Below are 13153 nucleotides of genomic sequence, written 5' to 3' on the forward strand. Positions count from 1 at the left end.
GTTTTTCACAAAGTTAATTGAAACAAATTAAAGCCATGCAGGAACGAAATGACCAAGTTTTGAAGTAGCACGGCAACGTTAGTAAGTGACTGCTATACTGACGGCTTCCGGTGAGTGTCGTAAGTGCTGAAACACTCTAGCAATTCAGTTTGCGTTTATTCAGCTGTATTTTGATGTTTGTTGAAAATATAATAAAAAAATATATATTGACCTTATAGTAACGACACTTTATATCTCGGTAGAATCACAATTTCCTTGTCGAATTCGCTTTTGCATTATAACCTTGACTTCCTTGCTAAAGACTTGTCTACCATCAAGTAAATATGGCTATGCTATGTCGTGGTCTTCACATACCTTCCCCAATTCAGGTAAGGAGTCTAAATTATTAAAGGCAGACTATCTTCCTGGCAGACAGTTGTAACTCAAATTTAAGCTATCAGTCAGATAACTGGTTGCTAGAACAACACATTTTGAAGGATCATCCGACTGTGTTCCTCCATAGTTAGAATAACATTACATTGTTTTTGGTTTTTCTTATTCTCTTCACGCCTTGCATATTTGATTATGTGTCTGTGCATTCTTACAGGCTTTAACAGAAACTACGCCCCTGCCTTGGTTAATTTCATTCCGAAGCAAGTTCACCAAAGCACGGATCCCACAAGAGGTAGGGTGCTGCAGACTTTCATCAAGGGCAGGCCCGTACAATCTAAATGCAATGAATACCTCAACTCAAAGCAAAAGTTTCTTACATATGTCCATAACCCTAAATGCTCCAGTGTCATCGTCAATGGCTGATCCCTGGCCATTATCCCACTCTCCGAGGGTGTTTCAGGGGGAGTGATATGCATGTCCATTTCACACCACACACTTTATACTAAGGTGAAACAGGACAAATATAAGCACTAGAGGTCCACCAATTAATCGGAATGGCTGATTAATTAGGGCTGATTTCAAGTTTTCATAACAATCAGTAATCTGCATTTTTGGACAACGATTATGGCCGATTACATTGCACTCAACGAGGAGATTGCGTGGCAGGCTGACTGCCTGTTACCTTGGCTCCTTGCTTCACTCGCATAAGTTGCTAGCTAGCATTAAATCTTATCTTATAAAAAACAAACAATCTTAACATAATCACTAGTTAACTACACATGGTTGATGATATTACTAGTTTAACTAGCTTGTCCTGCGTTGTATATAATCGATGCGGTGCCTGTTAATTTATCATTGAATCACAGCCTACTTCACTAAATGGGTGATTTAACAAGTGCATTTGTGAAAAAAGCACTGTTGCACCAATGTGTACCTAACCATAAACATCAATGCCTTTCTTAATAAAATCAATACACATGTATATATTTTTAAACCTGCATATTTAGTTAATATTGCCTGCTAACATGAATTTATTTTAACTAGGGAGATTGTCACTTCTCTTGCATTCTGTGCAAGGAGAGTCCAGGTATATGCAGCAGTTTGGGCTGCCTGGCTCATTGCGAACTGTGTGAAGAACATTTCTTCCTAACAAAGACCGTAATTAATTTGACAGAATTGTACATAATTATGACATAACATTGAAGGTTGTGCAATCTAACAGCAATATTTAGACTTAGGGATGCCATCCATTAGATAAAATACAGAACGGTTCCACATTTCACTGAAAGAATAAATGTTTTGTTTTTGAAATGATAGTTTCCGTATTTGACCATATTAATGACCTAAGGCTCATATTTCTGTTTGTTATTATATTATAATTAAGTCTATGATTTGATATTTGATAGAGCAGTCTAATTGAGAGTTGGTAGGCAGCAGCAGGCTCGTAAGCATTCATTCAAACGGCACCTCCTGCATTTGCCAGCAGCTTTTCGCTGTGCTTCAAGCATTGCGCTGTTTGACTTCAAGCCTATCAACTCCCGATATTAGGCTGGCAACACTATAATGCCTATAAGAACATCCAATAGTCAAAGGTATATGAAATACAAATGGTATAGAGAGAAATAGTCCTATAATAACTACAACGTAAATCTTCTTACCTGGGAATATGGAAGACTCATGTTAAAAGGAACCACCAGCTTTCATATGTTCTCATGTTCTGAGCAAGGAACTGAAACGTTAGCTTTTCTACATGGTAAATATTGCACTTTTACTTTCTTCTCCAACACTTTGTTTTTGCATTATTTAAACATGTCATTATTTATTATTTATGAGACTAAATAGATTTTTATTTATGTATTATATTAAGTTAAAATGAAAGTGTTAATTCATAATTTTTGTAATTGTCATTATTACACATATATATATATATACACACACACACACACTGCTCAAAAAAATAAAGGGAACACTAAAATAACACATCCTAGATCTGAATGAATGAAATATTCTTATTAAATACTTTTTTATTTTCTTTACATAGTTGAATGTGCTGACAACAAAATCACACAAATTATCAATGGAAATCAAATTTATCAACCCATGGAGGTCTGGATTTGGAGTCACACTCTAAATTAAAGTGGAAAACCACACTACCGGCTGATCCAACTTTGATGTAATGTCCTTAAAACAAGTCAAAATGAGGCTCAGTAGTGTGTGTGGCCTCAATGTGCCTGTATGATCTCCCTACAATGCCTGGGCATGCTCCTGATGAGGTGGCGGATGGTCTCCTGAGGGATCTCCTCCCAGACCTGGACTAAAGCATCCGCCAACTCCTGGACAGTCTGTGGTGCAACGTGGCGTTGGTGGATGGAGCGAGACATGATGTCCCAGATGTGCTCAATTGGATTCAGGTCTGGGGAACATGCGGGCCAGTCCATAGCATCAATGCCTTCCTCTTTCAGGAACTGCTGACACACTCCAGCCACATGAGGTCTAGCATGGTCTTGCATTAGGAGGAACCCAGGGCCAACCGCACCAGCATATGGTCTCACAAGGTGTCTGAGGATCTCATCTCGGTACCTAATGGCAGTCAGGCTACCTCTGGCGAGCACATGGAGGGCTGTGCGGCCCCCCAAAGAAATGCCACCCCACACCATGACTGACCCACCGCCAAACCGGTCATGCTGGAGGATGTTGCAGGCAGCAGAACGTTCTCCACGGCGTCTCCAGACTGTCACGTCTGTCACATGTGCTCAGTGTGAACCTGCTTTCATCTGTGAAGAGCACAGGGCGCCAGTGGCAAATTTACCAATCTTGGTGTTCTCTGGCAAATGCCAAACGTCCTGCACGGTGTTGGGCTGTAAGCACAACCCCCACCTGTGGACGTCGGGCCCTCATACCACCCTCATGGAGTCTGTTTCTGACCGTTTGAGCAGACACATGCACATTTGTGGCCTGCTGGAGGTCATTTTGCAGGGCTCTGGCAGTGCTCCTCCTGCTTCTCCTTGCACAAAGGCGGAGGTAGCGGTCCTGCTGCTGGGTTGTTGCCCTCCTACAGCCTCCTCCACGTCTCCTGAAGTACTGGCCTGTCTCCTGGTAGCGCCTCCATGCTCTGGACACTACGCTGACAGACACAGCAAACCTTCTTGCCACAGCTCGCATTGATGTGCCATCCTGGATGAGCTGCACTACCTGAGCCACTTGTGTGGGTTGTAGACTCCGTCTCATGCTACCACTAGAGTGAAAGCACCGCCAGCATTCAAAAGTGACCAAAACATCAGCCAGGAAGCATCCATGACTGGATTGACTGTGGGGCGGCAGGGTAGCCTAGTGGTTAGAGCGTTGGACTAGTAACCGGAAGGTTGCAAGTTCAAACCCCCGAGCTGACAAGGTACAAATCTGTCGTTCTGCCCCTGAACAGGCCGTTAACCCCCAGGCCGTCATTTGTTCTTAACTGATCTTGCCTAGTTAAATAAAGGTAAAATAAAAATAGGAACTGAGAAGTGGTCTGTGGTTATCACCTGCAGAACCACTCCTTTATTGCAAGTGTCTTGCTAATTGCCAATAATTTCCACCTGTTGTCTATTCCATTTGCACAACAGCATGTGAAATTTATTGTCAATCAGCGTTGCTTCCTAAGTGGACAGTTTGATTTCACAGAAGTGTGATTGACTTGGGAGTTACATTGTGTTGTTTAGGTGTTCCCTTTATTTTTTTTGAGCAGTGTATAAAACTCGGCATCATTTTTTTGTGGGGGTCCTCCAATAATCGGTATCTGCGTTGAAAAATCAGAATCCGTCGACCTTTAAGCACCCATTTATTATATTCTAACACTTGTTATATCCTAATGGCAATGATCATGGAAATTACATTTATAAACAAACCTTTGAATCCGTAGTAAATCTGTCTTTCTGTGTCTACAGATTCTGGATGAGCGGTCTCAAGAGCATGAGAAGTATGGTGGAAACCAGGAGCAGCCCCATAAGCTGCACGTGGTGACACGGGTCAAGAGCACCATGCGCCGGCCCTACTGGGAGAAGAAGCTAGTGGAGGGACTCTGCTTGCAGAAGGTGGGGCTCCTATCAGCTTGGATTAATAACCTCACATCTGAGGGATAGCCTAGTGTGTGGCAATCTTACCCTGCGCGGATGTAGGCGCAAGATTTTGCTCCAGCCAAACTGTAACACACCTGATTCGACTAATTGAAAGTTGCCCACCCCTAGCCTTTCCTCTAGCAGAGCGGATTTGTATTGAGTTCAGTTGTGTGTTGTGCTTGCAGTAATATAAAGTTATAATGATTCTAATTGCTAACACTGTAATTGTACTTTGCTCCTCTCCTCAGGCGTATGTACCTGTAATTCACAAGAACATCCCTTCAGTCAACAACCAGCTGAAATTCATCAAGCATCTTGTGAGGTAAGGCTGATCGGGTTTGCAAGACCTGTTATTACTTTGTTAGCGCAGGGCTATTATTAAATACATCTGTTAATTCCTGTCAAGTGTATGCTACTGTTTATCAATTGAGTGCGTGGTTAGTTGATCCTGACATCTGCTGTAATTCAATACAGATGAACTTTGACCACTTTTCCATCTCATCTCTCCATCTTTCTCTGTTCAGGATCCAGCCACTGAAGCTTCCCCATGGTCTCCCTGCTGAGGAAGACATGGCCGACACCTACCTGAACAGCAAAGGAGAGCTGATCGTACGACGCCTCCTCAAACCTGTAGAGTCCAAAGCCATCGAGTCATAGCCAGCACTACTCTATACCCAAACCATTTTGTCAGTGGTTCTGTGTGAATACTGAAAATGCATCCTCCCTTCCTCAAAGTAATCACTGACATGACTGGATTGGCTGTGTAGTGGATCCCATGCTTTCACCAATCCAATCTGTATAGAACACAAATTAATGGTTTTACAGTCTGGCCTACCAGAAATCAGCGGTGATTCAAATTACCATATTAGTGAAATCCCTGTACCTGTGTTCATTCTAGACCGAGAAACACTTCTATAGCTCACCCCTTTGTATTATATTTCAAATAAAAACATAACATTAACATGTACATGTTAATGTGTATAAAATACATCCATGCAATCGAGGAAGTCAGAGGAAAATAATGTGCCAGTGATGATCAGCTTATTTTTATAGAAAACTCAAACCTGTGCTACCAATCACATTGACACAAAGGAGGTGGCTGTGGAATGCAGCTGACCTTGGCACTTGCTCATGAAAAGCTGGATTGAAGTTTTCCCCCACAAATCGTGTCGACAAATGACATGGATCGATGTTAATTTAGCTAGCCATAGTGTTAGCAAGGATGATTATTTATAATGTTAAATGGTAACAGCATCAGGTCTGAAGGTATCCAGTTGTAGACTTCATTTGGAATCAATGAGTCAGTTAGGGCAGAAAGTTCATTGGCTCAGATAGGTATCCTTTTCTTTGCAGGTTGGAAATAAACAACCAAAAAGCACTTGAATGTAATTAAATATGAACTCGTATGATTAAGTCCACACACACACAAAACAAAGCATGGAAGACTGGGATAAATAGGAAAATGATAAACATGGGAAAGGAACAAAACAGGAAGAGATGGTTCTGCCGGTTAGTAGCCCAGCGAGAGAGACGGAAGTTGATGGCTGACAGGGTCTTCTAGTCGTCTTCAGAGTCTGAGTTGTGTCCTCTCCCCCTGATGGTCTTCTCCACTTTGATGAACTTCGAACCAGATTTCTGTGTCAGGGTGGGGGGCTCCATGAGGTTACCACTGGGGAGAAGACAAAGTGTAGGGAGTGGTGTTACGAGACTTGATCTGAACTAAGTAGAACTTAATGTCTAATCAGCCTATGTTTGTGCATGAACTGGTAAGTTTAAAAAAATTCCTTTTGCAAATGAACAATGGCCTCAAATGCCTAACAGGAAATACCTAGACAGATCATCTATCTAGAGGTGTGATTATCTTCAGGAAATCACTCCTGTCTGTGTACCTGTAGTTGATGATGTCAGAGCAGCCCATTCTCCACTCCAGCACCTCTGTGGGGAACTCGTCTGTGTTTCCTAGGTCTGTGAAACCCACTATGTAGTCCTTGGTCTTCCCATCCTTTACCAGCGCCAGCGTGGGAATCACCTTGATCCGCAGCCTATCTGTCAGGAATGGAGCCTTGTCCACATTCAGCTTGATGAACTTGGTCTCCAGGTGCTTCTTGGCCAGGACGCTAAGGTGCTTATCCAGGATCTTGCATCTTTAGAATGCAGGGGAGAGGAGACAGCAGGGTTAGCTCCTGGTAGAAGCTGCAATAAAGATTTCTTGGGCAATAAACCTCTTTCTAATCCTTTTATTAGGATTTAGGAGGATAAGCTCACCCTGGATCTCAATTAATTTGCAGCAATAAAACAGCAGTAGGTTTAGGCCTGTAATGGCAGGCGAAAAACAGGTAGAGAAGAAAACATTGCTGTGTTGCAAACCTGAAGGTGGAGTCTCTGTAGAAATGGCAGACCACTCGATTGCTCTCCTTCACCTCAGGGAAGAAGTCTTTCTCACTGGGAATCTCCTTGTACTCCCCGTGCCCTTTACCCAGCCACTCCTGAGGGGACAGAGAACAAACATGCCATGATGAGTGTTACTGGTATGAAATAACTGGATGGACTAAATAAAATGCTTGTTTGGCATCCACCATATGGCTCAGCCAATGTGACCACTCTGTCTTTCCCTCCTACCTGCTTTTGTTTCTGGGATTTCTTGAGGGCCTCCATCCTCCTCTCCTTCAGCTTTTCCATCTCATCGTCATCCATGCGCTCCAGCTTCCCCAGCTCTGCATCCAGCTGCTCCTCCACCATCCTGGCTGACTGCAGCACCTGCTGCTCCAGCGCCTTGGCCATGATCTCCATCGACTGACTCGCCATGATGAAGAGCCTTATGAAACTTCTGACACTCACTCTATATTCCTGAAGGGATGGGGAAGACTAGAATGAGAATGATTGCATTTCAGAGATTGAATTTATATGGTTGGCCCAACAATTAAGGCAAACTAATACCACAGATAGAACAATGAGACAGATATTTCACCTGATGTATAAATGTGAAGCATCCACTTGGCGTTTCCAAACACTACCAAATATGGTAGCGAGAGGAAGCCCAATGACCGGGCAGTCGGAGGAGATGGATTTTCTCTTTATTAAACGTTTGTTTCCAAAACTAGAACCTGTTATAAACAGATTATACTAAGTTTTGTACTGTTTTGCCAAAATCGCTTTATTTACAAGGAGTGAAAAGACGAGTGCACACGCGCACTTCACAGGGTAGGCCAACTGAAATTCGAAGACGTATGCTTGAACAGGGCAATAGGACTTCCTTAGTTCGTGCTTGGCTCTGCCCACTATGATTCATTTGTTCCCATTGGAAACGACATATCTGTCATATCATATCTTGGTTTAGTTAAACAAATCTTTGCTGGTGACCATGGTAACGAAGATATTTGTGCCTGGATGTTTTCAATAGATGAAAATAGCTAGCTAACCAGCTAAAGTTTTCCCATTTAAAAAGTTAGCTAACTAGCTAGTCTTAAACATATTTAGAAAGTTGTCATTTGATTACTGACCCACCACTAACAAATTACCATTGTCTGTTAACTAACCACTATAGCGAGAAAGCTAACGTTACTTAAGTTAAAGTCCTAGTTCAAGCTATGTCAGCTAGCTAGCTAACGTTATGTTTGTTAACTAGCTAAATTACTGTAGCATACTATTAATCGCATCATATTTCAGACAAAGTTGAGAAATAGAAAGTGTCCTACAATGAACAAAGGTACAATCACTGGCGTCGTTTTAGCCTAGCTGGCGCCATCAAGCCTGACCTGCCGCAGGTAGAGCTGCTAGGCTAACAATAACTTCGATGCAACCAAGAGAGTTTTTACATTGTGCTGGACTCTTAAAAACGTTCTTGGTTGTATCGAAACTAGACTAACAACTGCGCGGCCAGTCAGAGAACGCTAAATTAGCTAGCGAGCTGTCAAAAACGACCAAGACTTCACCCATACGTCCCATGATAAGATCAAAACCTCTTATATTAATATTATTTTAATAGGCCCTACTGAATGTATTATTTGCACATGACTTTATCAATATTACCACACTAACAAACTGGCAAGCCTACTTACCAAAAGCGGTCCGTACAAAAAGGCAGGATCCACTTTCTGCAGAGACTGCAGCGCGCGCAAAGACTACGCAGTATTACCATGGCTTTACGTCACAGGTAAATAAATAAAGGCTCGTTGCACTTTAAACATCATTGATAAGTAGTACCTTAGTCGCGTTCCTTATTTTATTGTGTAAAGACCAAACAGTTTTGGTTATTATAAGCAAGTGCTCGCTATAAGATGTCCACTATCATCCCTGGGCCCAAGAAAGGGAAAGTAACCATACGTTTCGACCAGCAGAAGCTTGACAACTCTTCCCTATAGGTTGGTCGCTTCGTTGGCGTAGGCGTGAACCTATTCTAGTAATTAAATACATTTTCAAAATGTGAAAAAACGATGTATTATTAGTTAGCTGGCTAGCAACAGCAGGCCACTGTGTGTAGGCCAGGGGTGGGGAGGTCCGACCTACAAGACCGTTTGATCAGGCCCCCGAGCCAATTCATGAATACATTTTTTTTATATATAAAAAAAAAGCTATTAGACGTAATTTTTTTTGGTAGCGCTAGACAGCTCGTCTTCACCTGCCTGTACGTCAGAAAAATTGCTACAGTAAATGTAAGAAACGTAGGTCCGTCGAAGTGTATTCCTAGTTTGTGGGGATGCACATGCAGTAATGAGAAAGACCAATTTGGAGAGTCATTACAGCTCGAAACATGCTAAACTGAATGAGTTGCAATGATAACTTCGTGTGGATAAAGTAATTGCTATTCAGCGGGGTTTGGGTGACCAACAAGCCGCATTTACGAAATTTAGTTTGGATGGGGAAAATTTGTAAAATAGTTGCTAACACCAGACAAAGTTAAATTGTTCCTTTTATTAAAATTATTATTTTGTATTTTCTTTTCTTTAGTCTCTGTTACTACAAGAACCCTTGTTTTGGTCTTGAACATAATTTTCTGTTGAATTTCAAAAGCCGGATAACAACTAGCTCAGAGTTTATGGTATAACCTATTTTCACTTTAAGTTGACTTAAATGGTGCAGATCTCGGTTCCTTATCTGTCAAAGGTGTGTATGGGAGGCGAAGTTAGGTGCAGGAGAGCAGAGTGTAGTGAACAGAAACCTACCCACATCCTGGTTTACTCTCTCCACCTGCCCATTACTCTCGGGATGAAAACCTGAGGTGACCGAGACCCACAGACATTCCATGAACACTCTCCAGACCCTGGACGTGAACTGGGGACCCAGATCAGAGACTATGTCCTCAGGCACCCCGTAGTGCCGGAAGACGTGAGTGAACAGGGCCTCCGCAGTCTGTAGGGCCGTAGGGAGACCGGGCAAAGGGAGGAGACGGCAGGACTTAGAAAACCAATCCACAACGACCAGGATCGTGGTGTTGCCCAGTGAGGGAGGAAGGTCCGTCAGGAAGTCTACCGACAGGTACGACCACGGCCATTGGGGAATGGGTAGGGGTTGTAACTTCTCTCTGGGCAGGTGCCTGGGAGCCTTGCACTGGGCGCACAACGAGCAGGAGGAAACATAAATCCTCACGTCCTTTGCCAAGGTGGACCACCAGTACTTCCCACTAAGGCAACGCACCGTCTGACCGATGCCAGGTTGACCAGAGGAGGGTGACGTGTGGATCAAACGGTGACTTGTAGATCAAACGGTCGCGGACAGCAGACGGGAAGTACAGGCGCCCAGCTGGACAATGGGGGGGGGAGTGGGCTCTGTGCGTAACGCCCGCTCGATGTCCTTGTCCAGATCCCACACCACCTTTGCCACCAGGCAAGAGGTCGGAAGTATGGAAGTGTGATCCATGGACCGCTCCTCTGTGTCATACATCCGGGATAGTGCATCTGCCTTAGCGTTCTGGGAACCTGGTCTGTGGGACAGAGTAAAACCAGAGAGCACGGCTCCTATCCCAGCCTCTTACGCGTCCACCTCCACTATGAACATCAAAGAGGGATCCGGATGAGGCAGCACGGAAGCCGACGTAAACAGAGCCTTCAGGTGACCAAAAGCCCTGTCCGCCTCAGCCGACCACTGCAGTGAGCACAGCACAACAAGGCGATTCAATAATGTATTGTATGCTGCTGCATAAATTATGTTATACACCAGGGAGATATGTACAGTGGGGCCAAAAAGTATTTAGTCAGCCACGAATTGTGCAAGTTCTCCCACTTAAAAAGTTGAGAGGCCTGTAATTTTCATCATAGGTACACTTCAACTATGACAGACAAACTTTTTTGCACGACTGTATACTGTAGCTAAGAAAGTAAAACTAAGTGTATGTTGTGTAGTAAGCTGTTAGTAGCCCATGTTCCTCACCCTAATAAACGGTCGCAGACAGCAGACGGAACATCTGCACTTGTTGGTGCACATGTAGCCCTTTTTCCTCTCTCTACTCTACCGATGTGACTATTGAACATTCCTTTGTTAACATTGAAAGAGAGTCTGGTGACATCAAAAGATAGGAATCGGAACCATATTTCGGTAATCCAACCAGTTTAAAATATGAGTTGGGACTTAATGAATATGATGTCAGTTCAGTTGGCGTCTGAGACATGATTACTGATGATAGGACGACATAAACGGTATCTTGGAAAATTTACACATTCTAGTTATCAGATTCACATGGAATTGTTGTGCAACTTAAATGTTTAAATATGACATTTTTAGAGAGAACGGTTTGTCAGAACACCACTCTGCTCACCCAGAGGCCCTGCCCAAGTGAACAGACATGGGTTGTAAACTATGAAACACGCCCTTCTTTCACTACTATATAAACCCGTTTATGAAAATGTAACTTTCTGTTCCAAGGACGTGAGGACTTACCATCCCGACGTTGAAAGCAACTTTGAACTCTTAGGGCCTCCCGGGTGGCGCAGTGGTTAAGGGCACTGTACTGCAGCGCCAGCTGTGTCACCAGAGACTCTGGGTTCGCGCCCAGGCTCTGTCGTAACCGGGAGGTCCGTGGGGCGACGCACAATGCACAATTAGCGTCGTCCGGGTTAGGGAGGGTTTGGCTGGTATCCTTGTCTCATCGCGCACCAGCGACTCCTGTGGCAGGCCGGGCGCAGTGTGCGCTAACCAAGGTTGCCAGGTGCACAGTGTTTCCTCCGACACATTGGTGCGGCTGGCTTCTGGGTTGGATGCGCTGTGTTAAGAAGCAGTGCGGCTTGGTTGGGTTGTGTATCGGAGGACGCATGACTTTCAACCTTCGTCTCTCCCGAGCCCGTATGGGAGTTGTAGCGATGAGACAAGATAGTAGCTACTAACAATTGGAGAAAAAGGGCTAAAAAAATAAAAACACTTTGAACTCTTATACACTAAAGAAGTGATACCTCCTAGCCGTCGCGTTAGCGCAGCAACTATAGACATGGGCTATGAGAGGGCGGACTGAGTATCTATTCTGCCACACGGCGACGGTACTACCAAGTATCCATTCTACCTCCAGACATTCTTCAAAGGACAACCCTTTGGGGGGCAGGGTTGCATTTTCCTTTTCCAAATGGGCGGTTATTTAGAATGCATAAGATTCTGTATTTACGATAGAGTAGCTGCCTACAGCCCAATAGATACATAGTTTCTCCCTTTGTTCCTCAGTCTTCCCGCTCTTTCATTCAAAACCCCACCCCATTTCTTTGTGTCACGAGCTGTCATATCTGTTCCGTCCGCTAGGGACGTTTTCCTTTGACATAGAATTGATCATATATTGATTACAAATTATGTATATGTAATTCTGTGTGATTATTCAGGTATTTAGTAAATAAATTAAACCAAATTTGTATTGCCGATTCAACTTGTTAGCCAGGGTTCGTGAAGATATCTGAAAGTTGTAAATTCTTGGTTGAGACTAAAGGTGATGATTAAATATGGACTGCTATTGATGTGAAAGATTACTAGGTCTTTAAGAGTTTTTTCAGAAGATAACAGCTCTATAAACATTATTTCGTGGTGCCCCGACTTTCTAGTTAATTACATTCACCTGATTAGATGAATCAGGTAATATGAATTAAAGAGTAATGATTTTATATAATAGCATGTCATATCACTTAATCCAGCATAGCCAAAGATACACCTGTTTTAGAAAAATGTCATCACCGAATATTGTAAGACCTTCATGTTCTGCTTATATTCCTCATTTATCCTACGGTTCCGACTTGGTGTACAGGGAGAATACTGGAAGAACTGGCCATGTTCTGAATTCTGTCGCTGTACATTTCAAAAGTGCTGAACAAATAGTTAGACTATGTCCAGCCGAGCTCGTTCATTGTCTTAATCGAAAATACGGATTGCCTCTTATCCGCTCGTCATTCACTTATGCCATAGTTTGTACATCTCAATTGTCAATAGAAATTAAGCAAGTCAGCCATAGATTTTTTTTTTTTTAAAGGCAGTAAATGAGGCTGAATGAACTGTTTCACTGCCAGACAAGGCTCCACTGATTGCCATGTGTAATGCATATAAATTAGTCAAGGATATCCATATTGTAACAACACTTGGTACACATGTAGCAAACATTGTCAAGACTCAACATTTGCAAGGACATTCATATCAACCTCATGGTGGCGCTATAACGTGCACATTTATATCTCTTGATCGGTTTGACTCGAGTGATGAAATTTGGCACACATGCTCAGGGATAG

General features: G+C 43.2%; 2 protein-coding genes across 5 annotated transcripts; one reads left to right on the top strand and one right to left on the bottom strand.

Annotated features, from left to right (window-relative positions):
* The first annotated feature begins 86 nt into the window (after positions 1-86).
* On the top strand, positions 87-5855 carry mrpl30 (mitochondrial ribosomal protein L30). Its single transcript, XM_020461245.2, has 5 exons — positions 87-368; positions 587-664; positions 4296-4442; positions 4715-4788; positions 4991-5855. Exons 1-5 carry the CDS (start codon positions 324-326, stop codon positions 5121-5123), a joined length of 477 nt encoding a protein of 158 aa, XP_020316834.1. The 5' UTR covers positions 87-323; the 3' UTR covers positions 5124-5855.
* LOC109870656 (thioredoxin domain-containing protein 9) lies at positions 5491-9184 on the bottom strand. Of its 4 annotated transcripts, none has more exons than XM_020461241.2 (5): positions 8525-9184; positions 7086-7313; positions 6834-6952; positions 6356-6610; positions 5491-6135 (listed from the first exon to the last, which is right to left on the bottom strand). In XM_020461241.2, the coding sequence occupies exons 2-5, from the start codon at positions 7269-7271 to the stop codon at positions 6024-6026; spliced, it is 672 nt and encodes a 223-aa protein (XP_020316830.1). In that variant the 5' UTR covers positions 7272-7313; positions 8525-9184; the 3' UTR covers positions 5491-6023. The 4 variants fall into 4 exon arrangements, with proteins under 4 accessions (XP_020316830.1, XP_020316831.1, XP_020316833.1 ...); XM_020461242.2 differs by having other exon boundaries at positions 7086-7331; positions 8525-9030; XM_020461244.2 differs by lacking the exon at positions 8525-9184 and adding an exon at positions 8162-8291.
* Positions 9185-13153: the final 3969 nt, after the last annotated feature.

Source organism: Oncorhynchus kisutch, linkage group LG26 (assembly GCF_002021735.2).
Source record: "Oncorhynchus kisutch isolate 150728-3 linkage group LG26, Okis_V2, whole genome shotgun sequence".
In the NCBI taxonomy this organism is placed as follows: domain Eukaryota; kingdom Metazoa; phylum Chordata; class Actinopteri; order Salmoniformes; family Salmonidae; genus Oncorhynchus; species Oncorhynchus kisutch.